The sequence below is a fragment of the Cornus florida genome, unplaced genomic scaffold, assembly GCF_030987335.1.
Source record: "Cornus florida cultivar Cherokee Brave unplaced genomic scaffold, ASM3098733v1 CherokeeBrave_3.0.0_Hap2_Chr11, whole genome shotgun sequence".
NCBI classification, from domain to species: domain Eukaryota; kingdom Viridiplantae; phylum Streptophyta; class Magnoliopsida; order Cornales; family Cornaceae; genus Cornus; species Cornus florida.
In genome coordinates, this window is record NW_026775581.1 from 83,647,279 (window position 1) to 83,669,076 (window position 21,798).

Genomic DNA, 21,798 nt, shown 5'->3' on the forward strand with positions numbered 1-21,798 from the left:
CACATGCATGGTTGAAATATAGATATAATGTATTAAAATCTGAATATAATGCGTTGAAAATAACGTATAACGTGTGAAATTTCATTTTTTTTACAGTTATACATAACTTTATCACAAAGATTCTAAATTGTCTAAATTTATCAGATTCTCTCTATATAAATTTGTATCTAGTGCATGCGTTGATGAAAATAATACTAATCGTAGTCTAGTAATTTTCATTTTTTACCTAATAGACAAAAAATAATATTACACAGCGCTTACATATTCACTTTTATCCATTTAAAAACTTGGTACCATTAAACTACGTTGTTTTACTTTGAAATACAACCATAATTTTTTTAATAATTTTTTATTCACATTGGGTTCCAAGTACCACTCCATAATTGTCCCATCTTTGAAATTCTACCATGAACAGGAAATGTCTAGGAAAGTTCGCGCAACAAATGTCATCGAAACCAAGTTGGGATGAAAGAGATCTTAAAATAACATTATACAAGATATCTTTTGATCTGCAAGAACACTGACTTTATACTTGCATATCTTTTAATGTGCAATAATAGTCACTTTCCTACACATTATTATAGTATAAGAATTTGAAAATCCACTCAAAATAATATATATTTCGCTACCGTTGTTGTTATTATGTCGGTATGAATATCTTTTTGTTATTATATCAGTTAAAGAAGGTCAAATGAATAATTTATCACGTCTTTTCATTCATTGGTTAAATAAAAAGAACCCATAACTCATATTAATAACATTACTCAAAATAAATATTGATTGTAGCTTTAAGTTTGCTAGGAATAGAAAATGTGTAAAGCTGGTAAAATTTTAATAATATTGATGACGCTAGCTATGAAAAAAAAAAAAAAAAAAAAAAAAAAAAACCATCTTAGTGAATATATTTTGCAATATTGGATATTTATGGGCTATTATTGCACCCATATCTCTCAAGGGCCATATAAACTCAAAGAGTAAAGCCATTTTAGGGCATGAGAAGTCTAGTGTAACATCTTCATTTTATTCTATCTTCCAAATCTTTCATTTAGCTAGATGATGGGTGGTTTTGTGTCATGTGGTTATTTCATACTTTGATAATTTTTGTATCTAGGGTTTTAGAAGGTCGCTGTTCATTGCAGAATATCAAAAGGCAAGCCTAATTTGAGTGTTTTTTTAATTTACTTGCCGGGATTGTCCATTCCGTTTCCTCATCAATCAATTTTGCATTAAAACATGAAAGATATCGATGAAGACATGGAAGAAATTAAGGAGGACATTTTCTGTTGGTTACTGAGGAGGCCCTGGATGACATGGGCCAGGTCCGACTCGCAAAACACAACCTTCAGTCCGAACAGCTGGGTCAGCCCATAAAAAGACACTGCCATATGGGCCGAGCGGGAGTAAGCCCATCAAGAGTGACCAGGGCTTACTGAGGAATAGGCCCAGGTCCAGCAATTAGTAAATATCTTGTAAATATCTTGTAAATATCTATAAATAGGAGTTGGAATGAAGAGGAGGGGGATCTTGATTCGGGTTGAGGTGTAAGAATTCTAGAGAGAGAAAGAATAGAAGGAGTTTCTTGCATCTTCAATTGGCGCCGTCTGTGGGAAACGCATAAAAGTTTGGTTGATCAATGAGGAGGATCGAAGGGATTCAAACCAATTCGGTTGATCGAGACTCGATCTTGCGGATTTGAATCCAGATCTGAGCGATTGTGACCTACTCTGGAGGAATTACGATTCTTGAAGCTTTGGCAGGAGTGACTTCAGATCTACGCAACCGCGAGTTGCTCGATTGTGACAGGATCTGACGGATTTAGAGTCCAGGCAATTCAGATCTTGTAAACAGTGAGCATAATTCGGAGAATTAGAAGCCAGATCTAAAAATTCCTACTCACGAAGCTTAGATCTACTCGCGAGCTTGAGATTAATGCCTTTACTCCGTTCGGGAATAATGATAGGTGAAAGCTCCAATCCGATGGAGGCTGTCCAGCAAACAAAGCTTGAAGAGTTGATGAATTTGATTGAAGCTCTCAGAAAAGAAAATGCAGAATTGAAAGCTGGATTGCAGCATCGGCAAATACCCGCAGTCTCGCATCCGCTTCCGGTCGGAGAAGGAGGTGTTCCATCTAGTATCGCGCATCAAGGCGATCAGAACGAGAACAATCAGTCAGCTCACCACCGTGATGAAAGGATGATGGACAATTCGCCGCCAAATGTTCGTCGAGTTGAAGATCACGAAGGCTCGACTCACGTTGATCCGCAGCGGGAAAGGTTTGACCGAGAGGAAGTGATGGAGGTAGATCGCCGTCGAGTAGCGTCGCCTTGGCAGAGAGAGTTCATAGAGGAACGGTCGTTCGATCCGTCTTACCGGCCCTCCATGGTTACTGTCACTCATCACGGTTCGGAGGGCAGAACCGTAACTCACAGAGCTACCGCCGGACTCCAGAGAGAGAATGAAGCTCTCCGATCCGCAGCTCGGACGGTGGATTCACCATTCACCGACGAGATCTTGAATGCGCCGCATCCAAGGAAGTTTGCTATGCCAGTCTTTATTCTGTTTGACGGAACAACCGATCCGATCGATCATGTGTATCATATCCAGTTGAAAATGGCCCTGAACACGGAAAACGACTCTTTAATGTGCAAATGCTTCCCTACAAGTTTGGCCGGACCGGCGCTCAGCTGGTTCAAAAACTTGCCTAGGAGCTCCATTGGCAGTTTCAGGGACCTGTGCGATCGGTTCATAAGCCAGTACTATGGGAACAAACGCCCGCCGAAGGACATCTCGAGCCTGTTCACGATGCGGCAACACAAGGATGAACGGCTCCAGGCCTTTCTTACCAGGTTTAATCTCACTAAGAGTATGGTAATCGAATGCCATCCTACTACGGCAGTTCAAGCCTTCAAGTTAGCCATGACACGCGGAACTCCGTTTCACACCAGTCTGGTAGTGAATACGCCAGCTACCATGGACGAACTCAATGAGAGAGCCGATGGCTTTGTGCGCCTCGAAGAAGAGGAGGCAGCTAATGCTCGGACAACGTCGCTTGTGTCGACCGAGGAAAAGTCCAAGGCAAAGATCAGGCAGAAGCAGGCTCAGCCGCAACGTCAGACCACTTGGAAGGCCGAAAAAAGGTCCAGGGAGGAAGAGTTGATTACTCCGCTGAAGGTCACTCTGGCGAGGTTATATCAGGAGAACAAGGACAAGTTTCATCCACCACTGCCAATTAGACAACCCCTCGAACAGAGGGATCAAACTAAACATTGTGCTTTTCATTCTGATTTCGGACATCAGACTAACGAATGCAGGAACCTGAGGAGGCAAGTGGAGATGTTGATAGCTAGAGGGGAGTTTGCGAGTTATGTTCAAGGCTCGGCGATGGAGCAGAATCGACCAGTGGAACAAATAAAAAGGAGTCATAAACAAAGCTCCCACAATTCGCAACCAGTTCGTATAATCAATGCTATCCATGGTCGACCCGAGCCTAGTGAAGAGCCAGATGAGCTGCTACGGGTGCGCCTGCGGCAGGCACAGATGAAGAAAAGGGTCGGCAATGTGACCACTCTACACCAACAGAGCCCGTCAATGCAGATAAAGTTCGACTGGACAGACCTGCAGCGTGTCCAACTGCCTCATGACGACCCGTTGGTAGTCAGTTTGACAGTGGCAGAGTGCTTGGTGCGCAGAGTTCTGATCGATCCTGGGAGCAGTGCGAATGTTATGCCAAGGGACACATTTGACAGGCTCGACATTAAACCAGAGAGGCTCAAGCCCACCGGAAATCCCTTATTAGGGTTCGATGGGAAGAGGGTGGAACCCGTCGGGATGGTGGAAGTAGAAGTTCAAGCTGCAGAGCGAGCTCTTATGGAAACTTTTGTGGTTGTGGAAATTCACCCCTCGTATAATCTCCTGATGGGAAGAGGATGGATTCACAGAGTCCGAGGTGTACCCTCAACTCTGCATCAGGTCATGAGGTGCCTCGGGCCCGATGGAGATAAAGTGATAGACATTCGGGGGGATCAGGTCGCAGCCAAAGAGTGTTATTCCGTCACACTAAAGCATGCAGGGAAGGGAAAGGCGCCCGTCCGGTCGACAAGCCCCAGATAGCAATTACAGGAACCTCCACTCGAGCAGAATAGGGTGGAGGAGTCAGCCGACTTGACCGAGGAGCCCCTTCTGGATGTGCAGATCGATCAGTCCAGGCCAGAACGAACTACCAGAGTGGGTATAAGACTGACCAGAGAAGAGCAGCAAGAGCTAGTGGATTTCTTATCCCACAATGTCGACGTATTTGCATGGAGTCATCTCGACATGCCTGGAATTAGTCCTTCCGTCTCCTGTCATTCCCTGAATGTCAATCCTAATTTCAAACCAGTGAAACAGAAGCAGCGAAGATTTGCTCCAGAACGTAATCAGATCATAACGGAAGAAGTTGATAGGCTGCTTGATGCGGGATTTATCAGAGAGGTGCACTACCCTGAGTGGTTGTCCAACGTCGTTGTGGTGCAGAAGAAAAATGGGAAATGGCGCGTATGCATTGATTTCACCAATTTAAACAAAGCCTGCCCGAAGGACAGTTTCCCGTTGCCTAAGATTGATCAAATGGTGGATGCCACCACGGGGTATGAGCGTTTAACCTTTCTGGACGCATATTCAGGTTATAATCAGATTCCTATGGACCCCGCAGATGAAGAAAAAACTTCTTTTGTCACCGAGCGAGGAACGTACTGCTACAAGGTTATGCCTTTTGGATTAAAGAATGCGGGAGCAACTTATCAACGACTTGTCAGCAAAGTTTTTAAGAATCAAATGGGTAAGATTGTCGAAGCCTATATTGATGACATGGTGGTGAAAAGTAGGAAAAAGGATGATCATCTGAAGCATCTGCAAGAGGTATTTGATGTACTAAAGCGATATGGGATGAGGCTCAATCCGACCAAGTGCTCGTTCGGTGTGAGTTCCGGGCAGTTTCTGGGACACGTGGTCAACCGCAGGGGCATCGAAGTTAGCCCCGCTCAAGCAGAGGCTTTGATTAAGAATGCCGAGCCAAAGACGATCAGAGAGGTGCAAGCCCTAACAGGACGAATAGCTGCATTAAGTCGATTTATTTCAAAGTTGTCAGACCACTGCAAACCATTCTTTGACACGATTCGGAGCCATGGAAGGCAGGTCTGGGGGGATGAGCAACGACAGGCATTGACTCATTTGAAGCAATATATGCAGAATCCGCCAGTCCTGTCAGCCCCAGAACCGGAAGAAAAGTTATTTCTATATCTTGGAGTATCTGGTGTCGCGACGAGTGCCGTTCTGATTCGTTGCAAGGAAGGGGTGCAATACCCAGTATTTTATGTAAGCAAGACACTGATGGAGGCAGAAAAAAGATACTCAAAGGCCGAACGGGTGGTACTTGCACTTGTAAATGCAAAAAGAAAGTTAAGGCATTATTTTGAATCCCACCCCATAGCTGTTCTAACAACTTTCCCAATCAGAACGCTCATGCACAAGCCAGAGCTCTCGGGCAGAATGACAAAGTGGGCCATAGAGTTGAGTTCATTTGACATAACGTACGAGCCGAGAACAGCTATTAAAGGGCAAGCGGTGGCCGATTTCCTACTAGAATGTGATGCCGAAGATACGGAAGAGGACCTTAGAAGCGGCTCTTGGAAACTTTTTGTGGATGGCTCCTCTAACCCGACGGGGGCTGGGATTGGGATCAAACTGCAAACCCCAGAAGGTACTTCCTTGAGCCAAGCACTCAGACTTGAGTTCCGAGCCACCAATAATGAAGCGGAATACGAGGCGTTGCTAAATGGATTAAAGTTGGCCAAAGAGCTACAGATCAAAAGTTTGACAGTGTATAGTGACTCGCAGCTGATTGTTCGGCAGGTAAATGGTGAGTACGCAACCAAGGATGACATGATGGGGGCATACCGTTCTGCCGTTCTGCGTAGAGCCAAGGACTTTGCAAAGATTGAATTCATACAGTTGCCGAGGGAACAGAATGCAGATGCAGACCGTTTAGCATGCAGTGCTTCAAGTTGTGGTGAAACATTGGCGAGGGTGATTCCAGTGGGAATAGTGACCCAGCCGTCCATTTTCGAAGAACCGATGGTCTCGGACCCTTGGCAAGTCAACGTCATACCGTATGAACCGAGTTGGATTGACCCAATCATTACCTATATTCGAGATGGCGTTTTGCCTATGCAAAGGGATGAAGCTAGGAAACTCAAAAAGAATGCTGCCAAGTACGCCATCGTGCGGAACCAGCTGTACAGAAGGTCCTATTCTGGCCCGTACTTGAAATGTGTCACCCCCGCGGAATCGCAGCAGGTATTGCGAGCTATTCATGAGGGTGTGTGTGGCAATCATTCTGGGGGAAGATCGTTAGCGCATAAAGCAATGACACAAGGGTATTTTTGGCCAAACATGTCAAGAGATGCGGAGGAGTTCTCTCGAAGGTGCGATAAGTGCCAACGATATGGACCAATGATCCACCAACCACCTGAAGAATTGCACGTAATGGCCTCGCCGTGGCCTTTCGCGCAATGGGGGATGGATGTGGTCGGTCCTCTGCCAACTGCAAGAGCTCAGAGCAAGTATGTGTTACTGGCCACGGATTATTTCACTAAATGGGTGGAGGCAGAACCGTATCCTAGCGTGACTCAGACTCAGGTGAGACGATTTATCTGGAACAACATTATCTGCCGCTTCGGTGTTCCCAGAACAATAGTCATGGACAATGGCACAAACCTCGACAGCAGGCAAGTAAGAAAGCTGCTGGAGGAGTATGGAATCAACCAGAAGTTGGCTGCAGTAAGTCATCCTCAGGCTAACGGACAAGCAGAAATCACAAACAGAACCATTTTCGCCTGCATTAAGAAGAAGCTGGAAGATCATAAGGGGAAGTGGTTGGATGAACTCCCGAACGTTCTATGGGCTTACAGAACCACCCCAAGGCGGCCGACTGGGGAGAGCCCGTTCGCGATGGCGTATGGTACCGAAGCAGTTATACCGGTTGAGCATTTAGTCCCCACTATCAGAAGCTTAGCATGGAGTCGAGATCAGAACGACAAGATGTTAAGATTGAACCTCGACATGATAGACGAAAGGAGGGACGCAGCGGCTATAAGGCTAGCATCGTATCAGCAAGTGCTGGCGAATAGTCACAATAAGAGAGTAAAACACAGGGATTTTGCCCCGGGCGATCTGGTTCTGAAAAGAAAGGTGGGGATGGTCAAAAAAATGATGCCACCCTGGGAAGGCCCATACAGAATTGCAGAAGTCATTGGCAAAGGGGCATATACGTTGGAAACCATGGCGGGAAAGTTGGTCAACAAGCCCTGGAACGCCACGTCTCTGAAGAGGTACTATCAATAGAAGCTAAGTTCTGGTTTTAATTGGATGTTATTTGTTGTTAATCAAATACATATGAATGAGCAAGTTACCGGAATTTACAAAAAAAAAAAGAGAAGAATTTTCTTTTCCAATGGTCTACTATAAAAATTGAAAGCCAAGTGGCAAGTGGCATTCTAGCCGAGCGCCAGGCACTTAAGCAAGATAAGTGGCAGCTGGCACTATAAGCCGAACGCCAGACACTTGCTAAAAATTGAAAGCCAAGTGGCAAGTGGCATTCTAGCCGAGCGCCAGGCACTTAAGCAAGATAAGTGGCAGCTGGCACTATAAGCCGAACGCCAGACACTTGCTAAAAATTGAAAGCCAAGTGGCAAGTGGCATTCTAGCCGAGCGCCAGGCACTTAAGCAAGATAAGTGGCAGCTGGCACTATAAGCCGAACGCCAGACACTTGCTAAAAATTGAAAGCCAAGTGGCAAGTGGCATTCTAGCCGAGCGCCAGGCACTTAAGCAAGATAAGTGGCAGCTGGCACTATAAGCCGAACGCTAGACACTTGCTAAAAATTTAAAGCCAAGTGGCAAGTGGCATTCTAGCCGAGCGCCAGGCACTTAAGCAAGATAAGTGGCAGCTGGCACTATAAGCCGAACGCCAGACACTTGCTAAAAATTGAAAGCCAAGTGGCAAGTGGCATTCTAGCCGAGCGCCAGGCACTTAAGCAAGATAAGTGGCAGCTGGCACTATAAGCCGAACGCCAGACACTTGCTAAAAATTTAAAGCCAAGTGGCAAGTGGCATTCTAGCCGAGCGCCAGGCACTTGCCGTACAAACACACAGCAAAACTAATATAAAAAGAAAAAGAGAGAAAAGATATATATGTACTGAAGATAAGTTGAACAGAGCACAACACATAGAGAAAAAGAGTTCGGCCATTTCATTAATATTGAACATTTAGTTTACAAAAGAGAGGTGTCCATCATTACAAGAAGATATGAACTGGAAGAATTCGAAGGAGCCCTAGCTAGACGCCTCAGTACCAACAGCATCCTGGTCCTGCCGACTCGCCCCCTCGGCCCCATCAGCCGCCTCACCTTCATGAGGTGGGGAATCCAGGTGAATAACTGAGTCGTTCGGCTGGGGTTCAGCGTCAGCAGTGGCTACAGAGGGAGCCACGGTTGACGATTGGGGAGCGGTCAGTGGCAGAGCGGTAGGAGGAGCTGTGATGATCCTTGAGGATGCGATGTCCTGGCACTCATCAAATATACGCTCCGCTTCGGTGGGTTCTGGGTCGACATAGACCCCCAGAGGCTCGATCCCCAGATCCTTGTCTACCTCATCCGGAGTGGAGCTGGTCTGTCCCTCATCCGGAACCCGGTCGGCGAAGCCTTCCCGGAATCCTTGAGCATACCGAAGAGCACCGACCCTGGAGAACCGAGCATGAAGGGCCAGCATCCCACCACCCACTCTGCTGATAACGTCGATCAGAGCGGTACGCTCGTCCAGAGCTCTTTTTTCAAAAGCCATCCGAGCAGACTGTTCATCAGCTAGAAGACGTTGGAGTTCTGCCTTCTCTTCTCTGAGTGATTCCTGCTCAGTCTGCCAGACGCTCTTCTCGAGCTGGAGGGCGTCCTTCTCATCCTGAAGGGAATCATTCTCCTTTTTCAGGACATCTCTCTCTTGCTCGGCTTTGTCAAGCCGAACCAGCACCTCGGTATTCTTCATGGCAAGGAGGTCGTTCTCTTTATTAGCCACCTCCAGGCTGTCAGAATACTTTCGGGCCCTGGCGTTCCCCATTTCCACCTGCTTCTGCATGGCCATCATCCCAAACAATGTCTGCATAGGTGCACAATAAGAACGGTTAAACCAATAGTCAGAACGGGAGAAGGCAAGACCAAGTAATATAAGAGAATTCATGAGTTAGAAAATAAAAGTCACCTCCATAGCAGATTGGGGAAAGCGACTGAACACGTCCTTCTGGGAAAGGCCCTTTGCCGCCTCAATGTCCTTCGGAGTCCACATGCTCCTGTAGTAGGCCATAGCGGTCTGGCCATCCTTCAGCATGGTCTCGTTCGGTTTCACGAACGTCCCATCCGTTCGAGTGTACCGAGGGGCCCATGGCGGCAAGCTGGGGATAGAAGGGGGGCCTGAAGCAGAAGCAGAGCCACCAGCTGCAGGAGGCCCAGAGTGAGAAGGAGCTCTGATCGCTCGGTGCAAGAGAGTACCCGGCCCAGAGACTCGGGTCCTTCTAATAAGAGGCTCCTCCTCAGGGTCGATTTCACTGTCAGGATGAGGCCTTTTGCCTCGCTCTTTGTCCCGACCGCCCCCCGCAGCAGCAGGAGCTATGGTAGCTGGGGAGGGCGCGTTCTGGTTGGCCGCAGGGGCGCTGGCAGCAGGGTTAGTAGCCACTGCGCTCGGGACAGTGTCAGATATGGTGGCTGAAGAAGAAGCCGACGCTGGAGAGGAGGTCGCCCCGGCAGCAGGAATGACTGGGGGAGTATTTTTCCTCCTGCCAAAAGAGGGAATCTGCAGTCTGCTCATATTGTAGCCGAGTGATGAGAGCGCAAAGAGGTTGTCTGAAGTGAGGAGATCTGAGCAGGAAGGAATATCGTTCAGAACGTATCTCTTCAAGTAGTTAATCCTATCCCTGCAAACACTGTAGCTCAAGTCATCACAAGGTATTCCCAAGGAGCGGCATAAGTAAGTGCAAAAACGAGGAACGCATGTTTCACAGGGGCAGTCGTGTTTATGGGATTTGAATTTTTTATAGGAGGAGACAGAGCAGACACCAAAGGCGCTCGGGATAGGGTAATCCTCTGCAGCCGGCGAAGACCAAGCCCCACTAATACCCACTATGCTATCCCTCCAACCCTTTTCAGATTTTATTGTGTCAGTGCATATGGACATCTTCTCGAACGGGTAGAGGTGGTAGAAGGGCTCGTTAGTACGGATCTTACTGACCTTATAGCACAGAAGGAGGTCTATGAGGTCAAGGTCCAGATTTCTGTCACGCATCAATAAGAGCATAACAGATATGATCCTAAAGAAGTTGGGGTTGACCTGCAGAGGGGATATCCCCAATCTGTTGAAGACGTAACTAAAGAAAGGGTGCAGAGGGAACCTAACAACATTCAGTTGAAGGTTTGTGAATAAGACTTCGCCGGGCAGGAGGCCGGCGCCGGTCGTAATATTAACGTCTTGGGGGCAAACCCTAACTACGATGTTGTCAGGAAGCCTAAGTCTCATACGAAGGACACCCAGATCTACAACCATGGTGGAAGTGCAAGAAGAATCTAAAAGAGGGAAAATGGAAGCCTGCCGAAAGTAAAAAGAATGAAACTAACCTCGGAGGACTGCAAGATCGCTGGGAGAATGACTCTCGAAGGATTTCACCGGAAAAGGCTTAGCACAGTTCTAGAAAGAGGGAGATTTGGCTGATGATGGAGACGGTAAAGGGAAGTGAAGTGGAATTCGAGAGCATTATATAGGCAAGGGGGCCCGAGGGCCGAAGCGTCGGGAAGGCAAGAAATCCCTCGAACCCCGGAACATTGATTCTGGATCTGACCGTTCGCTCCCCCACGTGGTTATCTCGAGCCGTCAGCGTCATGATGAGACGCCATCAATAATTACCCCTTATTAAATAAGGGGCAATTATGGGGGCAGTTGAGGAGGCCCTGGATGACATGGGCCAGGTCCGACTCGCAAAACACAACCTTCAGTCCGAACAGCTGGGTCAGCCCATAAAAAGACACTGCCATATGGGCCGAGCGGGAGTAAGCCCATCAAGAGTGACCAGGGCTTACTGAGGAATAGGCCCAGGTCCAGCAATTAGTAAATATCTTGTAAATATCTTGTAAATATCTATAAATAGGAGTTGGAATGAAGAGGAGGGGGATCTTGATTCGGGTTGAGGTGTAAGAATTCTAGAGAGAGAAAGAATAGAAGGAGTTTCTTGCATCTTCAGTTACTATGATATATCATTACAAGTGATGCTTCCTCGAAGCATGGTTCATAAGCAACAGTAATGCTTTACGTACGGTTTAGGTTAATTGATATCACTAAATTAATTACAAAGTTTAGATTTATGTTCGATATTTGTAAGAGTTTTTCTTGATGATATATTGTGCTGAAAGGACAATTTATGAGTTCGAGATTACATAAGGCTAATGAGGGAAGCATTTTGTATTTATGGAAAATGTTATGTTATTATTGAGCACAGAATGTGAATAGAATTCCCACTCTTTTCATGGAAGTGAGGTGAGAAAGAAATGGAGCTGTCTTATTTCCAAATTCTTGTTAATATTCTTCCTTCATCATCATGATGCATGGTTAATTATTTGAAGGATTTTATAGATTTCACATGTGAGCAAGAATTTGGTGGTGAAATTCCATTATTTGATTGATCTAAAAGCATACTTGTCATATATATATATATATTGAATTTTTGACTGTTGTGATAACAATTAATCACCTGTTCTCTTTTATTAGATAGGAAATTCAGAAAATTTGAACATTAATCGTCAGAGTTTCTTCTGATGATTTAATAAGCACAGATAACTTTCTGATGAATTATATCGTTATATATATATGAACCTTTTTAAAGATTACGAGAGAGAATTGATTAAGTGAAACAATGAGAGAGACAGATTCAGCGGATTACTTTAGTATTTTTGGATCCAAAAAAATCAGTGAAGACAAGAGTGTATATATATATATGCAAGGGAGTATTTTCAAAAATTGGGTCGGTGCATTTTTTAAATTTTAACAAAATATATAAATAGTAATACAAATAATTTTTTTCCCCTTCGTATGACGATATAAAAACATCAATAGCATATAATATCAACACAAAAAAAAAAAAATTGGTTTTAAAATCAGGGTTATTAGTCTTCATTCATCATTATGATAGATGGTTAATTGTTTGAAGGATTTTATGAATTTCATATGTGAACCAATAATGAAAAGAATGGAAAAGAAAAATACCGGATAACGACAAGGATGATAATATTACAGAAATGATCTCTTGTTCACCGGTGAGCAAGAAATTCATCCGCATCATGCATAATGTAATGGTTATCTGGTGAATAAATTTCTTACTCACCGATGAACAAAAGATCATTACTCAATAATATTTTACATACTTGTCATACACAAACATATGTTGAATTTTTTACTGCTGTGATTACAATAATCACCTGTTATCTCTGATTATGTAGGAAATTTAGAAAGTTTGAACATTCATCACTTGTACTCATGAATCAAATAAAAAATAACTTCTAGATTATATATAATCCATTCATGATATTAGTCTTGAATCTTGATGGGATTTTTCCAGGACTAACCAGAACCATAATAACTCAAATGCTGATTGCAAAATAACCAAAGATATTTACATCAACTACTTTATATATATATTAAAAATGTAGATAAATAAAGTTTCTAAAAAATGTAGATTAATAAAGCAACAGTGTCATTTTGGTTCCCTTCGATTTCTCCATGTCATAGGCCTTTCAACAGGTTTTAATGTCGCCACAATGGATCCCGAATAAAGCCAATCAGAAAAGAAACAACTTTTAAAAAAAAAAAAAAAAAAAACGTAAAAGATTTTACAGATTTTCATAAGTGACATACAAAACATTAATGGTAGTCGATTATGCATCTAAACAAATATGATTACTCATTTTTTTCTCATATATCTTTTTGCCCTTTTTGGGCAGTCAATTTTCAGTAGTATGCTATTTTTAGCATGAGTAATGCTGCAATGTCCGAATTGATTTTTTGCAATTCCAATAAATAATACTCAATAATCTTTTTTTTAACAAAATTATTAATAAGGTAGAATCTCTCTTATTTAAAATGGTTAGTTCAACAATTGTCGCATCAGTCGGTTATAAAAATCAATTAGAACTTTTCGTCATTTTGTTCCAGACAGACAGACACCCGGTTATCGGAAAGAGAAAAAAAAAAAAAAAAACCATAGTAGTTTCCTACGCACCATTAAACCCTTTTTACTTAATAAACACTATCGAATATTTAATTAGAACTAAGAATGAAAGTTTCTTTTCTTCCATCCGACAAAGGATATGAATGCCAACCAACTATCGTCTATCAATTAAGAACCTAGAGAGATCAAAGAAAAAAACATCGACAATTACAACATCTGAGTTGCAATTACTTACATTTTTTCTTTTATTTTCTTTTTTTCTTCCCTTTTTTTTTTTATTTTCTTTTTTGTTTGAGAATAATTAGCTACTACTGTAATTAGAGCAGCTGATTATCAATATTCTAGATGAACGAAAGAAGCCGTAAAGAAGCGTATGATATAATAGTTTATATACAACAAGAGGAGGAAGGAGGAATGCTTCATGTCGGCGTTTGAACTTTCCAGAATGCAGTACACAGCTGAAGCTTAAGCAGTAGCTGCAGCTTCTTCTTCAACCATCTGTGACACCGGGAGAAGAGTGCAGATGAGGTTGCGGTCCCCATACACATTGTCGACGCGTCCTGACAGCCCACAGATCTCATTGTTATTCATATAAACAGGACACCACAAAATTCACATGCAAATGCAGGAGAAATGATTCTGAGCAATAAAGACAAATGATGTAGAAGGAAACTGGGATGCCAATTGTGACACAAACATTAATGAAGAATTTGGTACAATATCTCAAAAATTAACGACCGCAAACAAAAAGTAACACATGGTAATTGCTAACTAATACATGTGTTGAAATTAGGTCACAAGCGATCTTCTAAATGCAGGAAACTCAAGTACAAAAAAGCAAAAAGAAATGAAAAGTGAATAAAGTGATGCATGTGGATATATGATAGTTTTGGAAGCAAATGGATGATCTGATAGGGATGCACACCTGTGGTAGGCCAGAATTTGGAGGATCTGAGCCAAGGAGCAGGGAAGGCTGCATATTCGCGAGAGTATGGTTTTGTCCATGCATCTGCCATGAGCAATGACGGTGGATGAGGAGCTCCCTGCAATTATACTTCTCAGTTAATACCGGTCTATAAATTGACATGACTATTTGGTTGCAATTTACAAACATTGAGATGCATCCAAAAGAATTCAAGCACAACAATTAAGAGAATGCAACCATATACAACTATAAGTCATAATATCAAAGAAAACCAACAGCAATGATGAAGCAAAAAGCTCTTTTACCTTGAGAACATTGTTGTTAATATCAGCTTTTCCTTTCTCAATCAGTGCAATTTCTTCCCTAATGGAGATAAGAGCATCACAAAACCTGTCTAACTCTGCCTGCAAAAGAAATAAAAAATCATTGAAGTTCAGACAACAGAAAAAAGATGGTGAGGGGGGAAAGTCCTCCTTTCTGAAACAAACCTTGCTTTCACTTTCAGTGGGTTCAATCATAAGTGTGCCTGGAACTGGCCATGACATAGTTGGTCCATGAAATCCATAGTCCATAAGACGTTTGGCCACATCTTCAGGCTCTATCCCAGCAGTATTCTACAATGATAGTAGCTCGCAATTAGTCACAGAAATAAAAGCTAAAAACGTGGATCAAATTTAAGATGAATGTTCAGTATAAACTACCTTGAAGCCCCTCAAATCAACAATGAATTCATGGGCAACTGTTCCATTCACACCACGGAAAAGAATGGGGTAGTGGCTCTGTTATCCAAAAGCAACCGACATTAATAGTGGAAAGATATTAAGACAATATATATATATATATATATATATACACAAACACACATATATACGTATATATATAGATATGCTCTGATTCCTCTGAAGGGGAGGAGCAATAGCTTAAAAACTCAATTTTGACAAAAGATTGGCAGATCCAACATGCAAATTGCAGGTTGCAGATCGGACTGCAGAGGGAAATCAAATATAACTTTTGTCACCTTACAAAAACGAGTGCTTCCCATCTTCATTCAAAGGAAAAAGAGCATGAATACAGCACGGCACCCATCTGTTTTTTTAATTGTGCTTCAAAAATTAAATGCAAAAGATAGTAAAGAAGTAGGGACCTCCAAACGTTTTGCCATGTAGTTTGCATTCAAGATAGCTATCTTTGATGCCTCTGTAAGTCCCTTAGATCCCATCATGGCAATGTAGGTATATGATATTGGCAAAATAAGTGCAGAACCCCAAGGTGCAGCAGCAATGGTACCAAGTGGCTGCATCTTGTCAGGGGCTGGTATACCTCCAGTAGGTACCTTCAGTTTGTAATAACAAAGAAATTAAAAAGTGGAAAATAATCATGTGAAAGTAACACATTTGCATCAAGGAGCATCAAAATTTCAAAATATTTGAGAGCAACAGAATCTATAGCTTGTACAACCAATTCCTTTTTTTCCCCCCCTAATAAGTTACATGTACAGAACCAATTCAAATATATGCAATGAACCTTATAGCTATAAGCCTCGCTGAATACTAGTTTATTCTACAGTGTTTCCCTTATCTGTAATCCCACCAACAATAAAATTACATCGATGATGGTATTTATATGATCTATAGCTCTTAATTCCTATTTTTGCTAGGTAAATACTGGAAAATTTTCCAAGCAGATAAAGGATTTTGAAAAACTATCAGACAATGTAGAAACAATTTTCAAATAACTAAACCAAGTCCAAAGTCTGGGATAAAAAGGGAAAAATGAAAAGACAATTTTCCCTCGAGGAATTTCACAGTATGTCCTTTTAGGAGGAAAGCAAAATAAAAAAAGAACAAAAAAGGGAAACTTATGATTATTTCAATTCATAAACTTAATTTAAAGAACGAATAAAGTCAATTTAGAGTCCAGAAAACTTCAAGAAAACAGTTGAGAGATATTGCAGTTACTGACCTCCTTCTCTAGGAGTGGTGAAAGAAATTTTAACATGTTAATGCATAAGCAATTGGCAGTGAAAGGGTTTATACCACAGGATGCGATGGCAAAAACGGTGCCAAGTGCTTCTTCACACCAATAGGACCCATTCCAGGACCTCCTCCGCCATGTGGAATGCAGAATGTTTTATGGAGATTGAGATGGCAAACATCAGCCCCAATCCAACCGGGACTTGTCAGACCCACCTGTGAGGACCCAAAAAAAATATCAAAATTAATGCAAATCAATAAACCACCAAAAGGAACAAAAATAATTTATTGGAAGAAAGAGATGAACTGCCTCAGCTAATAATTGCATTTTTCCTCGAAACCTGGAAATTAAAACCTAAGCATGTCACTCAAATGAAAGAATAAAAAATACACGTCATTGATAGCATGAATGAAAAGTAGATGTGTATTGCATTTGCACACAAACTTGGATAGTATGATTAATCAAAGGAAATAAACGGAAACTGCATGCTCAAAAAGGCAAAGCGCTACAAGCATTAACACAAACACAAACACTCCCATCTCTTTATCACGGTAGCTAGGACCACAGAAGGTTAATCAATTATGAGAACAGCCCAACATATTGAAGTTTAAACCACCATAAAATGCAGAATGGGGCTTCTGATTACACTATTCTATTATTGGCAAAAGCCTTCAGAAAAAATAAATTGCAGAATAGGTTTTCTTTATTTTATTTTTGTTTTTTCTAAAGAGGCAGAGATAACTTCTCTAAACTATATCTTCCAAAAATATTCAACAAAATCAATACCATTCTCCTAAACTCTTAATAGAACTTTTGGAATGTTTTTCCAAAGTTCTTCATGACATTTAGAAGCACATGAAAAATGATTTGGAATGGCCTGAGTTTGTTGGAAAAACAGTTAATTTAAGAAGCATAAAACAACCTTCTAATTTGAACATTCACTATTTGGACAAGTAAATCAGTTAGGTAAATTGGTGGAGGTGCTAATGTGATGATCATGATGATAAAGGCAGGCTCAAGTATACAGGAGCACAATTTAATTCCATTTGATCCCCCCTTTTCTAGATGAAGTTTTCCAACAACACGGTTTCGAAACAAAGACAAATTTCTCTAGCAAGGTTCGCCTAACTATCTATACCTCTCCCCACCCGCCCAAAAGCAACCAAAAAAGATAAGTACATGTATGTGCAACTCAAACATATACAAGCATGGAAATATAAAGAATCTATTAATTTCTCTCAATAACAATATTCAACTACTTATCAAAAAAAAAAAAAAAAAAAAAAAAAACAATATTCAACATATTAAAATAATGACAAATATATAAGATAGAAGGATAAATAAGAAACCTGCGCATTCATGTTGGCTCCATCCATGTAAACCTGACCTCCATTGTCATGGATTATCTTACATATCTCATCAATACCTTCTTCATAAACTCCGTGAGTCGAAGGATAAGTAACCTGAAATTAAAACCAAAATTATCACCACTTGATAAAAGTGATAGAAACAAAATCTCAATCCACAATGCGAGTTATAAATACCATAAGAGCAGACAGCTTATCCTTGTTTGCTTCAGCAGCCTTCCTTAACTCTTCAATGTTGATATTTCCCTTGGCATCAGTGCCAACAGCAACAATTTTCATTCCGCACATAGCAGCACTTGCAGGATTTGTTCCATGTGCAGAGACAGGTATGATACATACATCGCGGTGATGGTCTCCTCTTGCCTGTGGATTTAATTCAAGAAGTAGATTGGCACAATCAGTTTGATAATCACTCCTATGTTTCGGTAAGTTTACAGCAAACTTTTCAAAATGAGACTGACAAATGTTGATCCCTGAGGTCCTCCAGACGTGAAGCATAAGCTTCAATAAGAGAGGCAAAATCCTCATCCTTGATAACTAACCAAGGAAAGTTTTTTTGACATTTACTTTGAGAAATTCAATCACATAACACTTGTATGAAAGAGATGTAAAATATAAAAATGGTTGGCTGAATCCCTTCAATATCTGCTCAAAATCCTTAATGTGGATTGCTGACGCAGGTTCAGGAGAAATTGCAATTGTACGAAGCAACCTCATGGATTTCTAACACCTCTAAAGGTGCAATCACAGAATTTCTTGCTTCAGAAACTCGATCAAGAGGTTCACACTAAAATGGGCCTTAAAGAAGACAATAACATGCACTCTTATAAGCTTTCTCCATTGCCACAAGGAAAAAAAAAGTTGGTTTTATTGCTTGAAATCACTGTACCATATGATATGCACGAATAACCATCAATCCAGCATACTCTCCAGCAGCACCAGCATTAGGTTGCAATGAAAAAGAGTCAAATCCAGTGATGGTACACAACAGTTCACCCAAATCGTTAAACATTTCCTGGGAAGGAAAAAATCTTAGTCAAGGCTGGCTTTTGCTTATTTACACATGAGAAAACAAAATTTATGGAAGTTCCAAGCAAAAAAAACGTTGGACTACCTGATAACCCTTAGCCTGTTCAGTAGGGGCAAAAGGGTGGATGTCGGCAAAGCTAGGCCACGTCACAGGCATCATTTCTGTTGTTGCATTCAACTTCATTGTACAAGATCCCAGGGGAATCATGCTGTGGCACAATGAGAGATCCTTTGATTGTAATTTATGAATGTATCTAAGCAGTTCATGCTCCGTATGGTACCTAAAAATCAAATGGAAGTCACTTTTGGCTCATAAGATATAAACTAATGAGAACTGAAGTTCACTGAAAAGGATCATACGAGTTAAAGATCGAGTGAGTCAGATATGGGCTCTGCCTTGTAAGCCCAGCAGGGATTACATTCTGAACCTCTGGTGCAAGAGATGCAGCAGTGAATGGCACCTGATAGTTATAATAGAAAGGTTTACAAATATGCACTCAAAGTGTAGTATAATGATAATCAGATTCATTAGATAGAATTAGCAATACTCACAGGCTTTCCACATGCAAAAACTTTAAATAGCTTATCCACATCTTCTAATGTAGTTGTTTCATCAAAAGAAATGGTAATCTGAAACCCAACCATATTCACAGTTATCTCTTGACATTAGTCAAAGATTATAAATCCAATCATTAAAACTTACAGTGTTATGGTCAACAATCCGCAAGTTCATCTCACTCTTGTAAGCTGCATCAGCAATTGCCTTTGCATCAGCACACTTAACCTTCACAGTGTCAAAGAAAGGAAGCCCCTGAACTTCCACTGTTCCCAGTTTCTTAAGTCCAGCTGCAAATGTCCCGGCAAGACCATGGACCCGTTGCGCAATAGTCTTGAGGCCTTCAGGTCCATGGTAAACAGCATACATCGCAGCCATATTTGCAAGCAATGCCTGCACAACAAGCAAGAAATCACCAAACTAAAGAAAGACCAACAACTAAATTCAGAATATATACCAATGTCCTACTGTCCAGACGGGAAATTTTACATGCAGTGTAGCCAATGGTGAGTGACAATGTTTCCAGAGGTGAAAGTCAAGCAATAGTGATTTGTTTATACTTTTACCATTCAATCTCTCTTTTCTTCTCTTTATATTTCTTTAAAAAAGGCTCTGAAGATTATTCAGTATAATATAATATATGACACCCCCGCTTGAACACACCATAAGCAGTCAAATTATATCAACCAGGGTCAAAATTTGATAAGGGGATTTAACACATCTCAAACAGCCTACAACGGAAAACAAGAAATTGATAAATCAAGAATAATCTCATACCTGAGCAGTGCAAATGTTGCTCGTAGCTTTGTCCCTCCGGATATGTTGCTCCCTTGTCTGCATTGCCATACGTAGAGCAGGCTTTCCTGAAGAATCAACACTGACGCCAATAATTCTTCCTGGCATCATCCTCTTGTACTCTTGAGATGTGGCCAGGAATGCTGCATGAGGACCTCCATAACCCATTGGAACCCCGAATCTCTGAGCCGAGCCAACAACAATATCTACCCCCAATTCACCAGGAGGCTTCAACATTGTCAATGCCAAGAGATCACTTGCCATAACAACTTTGACCCCATTAGCGTGAGCATTCTTTACGAACTCCCCATAATCCAAAACTTCACCCTCAGTTCCGGGATACTGAACCAGAACCCCACAAACATCACCAGATTTGTAATCAAAGTCTTTGAGGTCAGCAACAACTACTTTAAGATCAAAACCGTCAGCTCTAGTCTTGCATACATCAATTGTCTGCGGGTGGCAGTTGCTGGCAATAAAAAAAGTTTTCTTCTTCCCCTTTTGTATATTATTACACATAGCCATTGCCTCTGCCGCAGCAGTTCCTTCATCAAGCAAGGAAGCGTTTGACATGGGTAGGCCAGTAAGATCCGTAACCAGGGTCTGAAAATTGAGCAGAGACTCGAGACGTCCCTGCGCAATCTCAGCCTGATACGGAGTGTATTGGGTATACCAACCCGGATTTTCCATAATGTTCCTCAAAATAACAGGGGGAACATAGGTGTTGTAATATCCCATTCCAATAAATGACTTAAAAACCTTATTCTGAGAAGCTAACATTTTCATGTGCTCAAGCATTTGAGACTCTGTCAACCCATCATCAAACTTAGAAAACTTCATTGAATCAACACGAATCGATTTAGGTACTGTGGCATCTATTAACGAATCAAGACTCGAGTGACCACAAAACTCAGCCATTTGGGTTTGTTCTTCAGGGGTTGCCGAGTTATGGCGTCGAGGGAAAGTATCACTAGATTTTAAAGCCTCAACCGATATTGATCGAGTTTGAGACCCAATACCAAAACTACCAACATTGTGTGACACATTCCTCCCTAGTAACACATCTGATCTAGTACTTTTTCCATGAAAAACATAGGGAGACAGTGATGAGACATACCTAGAAGGCGAATTCGATACCGGAGATGATGAACTCATCAAGGATCCATTGGGGCAGTGCTGCTTGGAGTCCGAAACCAGGCGCCTGAGCAGAGCCCGGTTCGCGAGCCGCCGAGCACGTTCCATGAATCAAGAACTGGAGAACCAAACAAAGCTTTTGAATTCAACAGCAATGTTGAACTGAAAACAAAACCAAAAAAGTTCTCCAAATTAATGAAATAGTACCAAAAAAAATTGTGCTTTGTTATTGTTTCATGACTGAGTGAGTGGGAGTGGTGGGTTGTTGATAATGAAAATGCACTCTTTCCTTATATATATATATACACACACACATGAATAAATAAATATATGTATATATCAATTCAAGATCTGGTGGTGGTGGTGGGAGGTGGGTGAAGAGTGCGTAGGTTAAGATAGAGTGCGCACCTATGAGAAGAAAAGGACAGAGTTTGCTAACGTGATGGTTTTGGTGTCAATCGGAACTGCGAACCAATGGTCTAACAGTGAATAAAAACGAAAATGTTGTGTGTGTATATATATATATATATATATATATCTAAATTCAATGAATGTATGGAAGAGATTGAATCGAAATGGATTAAAATTCAATGGATCAAAATGCTTTTAATAATAATCAAATCCCAAATTTTGGAGGAATTTTTTTTTTTTGGTTGATTTTTCAGATAGAATGGTGAGATTGTTGGCAGATTGTCTTTCACATTTGGCTTATCGCTATCTCTCACC

The 21,798-nt window shown here is 41.6% G+C and overlaps 2 protein-coding genes across 3 annotated transcripts; both read right to left on the minus strand.

Moving 5' to 3' along the window:
- Positions 1-1,771: 1,771 nt before the first annotated feature.
- On the minus strand, positions 1,772-9,889 carry LOC132281429 (uncharacterized). Its single transcript, XM_059783131.1, has 3 exons — positions 9,287-9,889; positions 8,389-9,184; positions 1,772-1,806 (listed from the first exon to the last, which is right to left on the minus strand). Exons 1-3 carry the CDS (start codon positions 9,887-9,889, stop codon positions 1,772-1,774), a joined length of 1,434 nt encoding a protein of 477 aa, XP_059639114.1.
- A 3,464-nt stretch (positions 9,890-13,353) lies between these two features.
- LOC132287075 (glycine dehydrogenase (decarboxylating), mitochondrial) lies at positions 13,354-21,577 on the minus strand. Of its 2 annotated transcripts, none has more exons than XM_059789553.1 (16): positions 21,481-21,577; positions 19,921-21,234; positions 19,291-19,536; positions 19,140-19,217; positions 18,948-19,048; positions 18,673-18,868; positions 18,448-18,573; positions 17,736-17,921; positions 17,541-17,654; positions 16,254-16,406; positions 15,362-15,550; positions 14,919-14,996; positions 14,706-14,831; positions 14,523-14,621; positions 14,218-14,335; positions 13,354-13,852 (listed from the first exon to the last, which is right to left on the minus strand). In XM_059789553.1, the coding sequence occupies exons 2-16, from the start codon at positions 21,178-21,180 to the stop codon at positions 13,758-13,760; spliced, it is 3,165 nt and encodes a 1,054-aa protein (XP_059645536.1). In that variant the 5' UTR covers positions 21,181-21,234; positions 21,481-21,577; the 3' UTR covers positions 13,354-13,757. The 2 variants fall into 2 exon arrangements, with proteins under 2 accessions (XP_059645536.1, XP_059645537.1); XM_059789554.1 differs by lacking the exon at positions 21,481-21,577 and adding an exon at positions 21,280-21,372 and having other exon boundaries at positions 19,921-21,190.
- Between the last annotated feature and the right edge of the window lie 221 nt (positions 21,578-21,798).

Coding starts and splice junctions, on each gene's coding strand:
- LOC132281429 (XM_059783131.1), bottom strand. CDS start 9,889: ATGAGCAGACTGCAGATTCCCTCTTTTGGCAGGAGGAAAAATACTCCC. Junction 9,185..9,286: donor TTCCCCAATCTGCTATGGAG/GTGACTTTTATT, acceptor GCACCTATGCAG/ACATTGTTTGGGATGATGGC. Junction 1,807..8,388: donor GCAGGACCAGGATGCTGTTG/GTACTGAGGCGT, acceptor TAAATCCGTCAG/ATCCTGTCACAATCGAGCAA.
- LOC132287075 (XM_059789553.1), bottom strand. CDS start 21,180: ATGGAACGTGCTCGGCGGCTCGCGAACCGGGCTCTGCTCAGGCGCCTG. Junction 16,407..17,540: donor GAGCCAACATGAATGCGCAG/GTTTCTTATTTA, acceptor GGGTCCTCACAG/GTGGGTCTGACAAGTCCCGG. Junction 14,336..14,522: donor TTAACAACAATGTTCTCAAG/GTAAAAGAGCTT, acceptor GTATAATTGCAG/GGAGCTCCTCATCCACCGTC.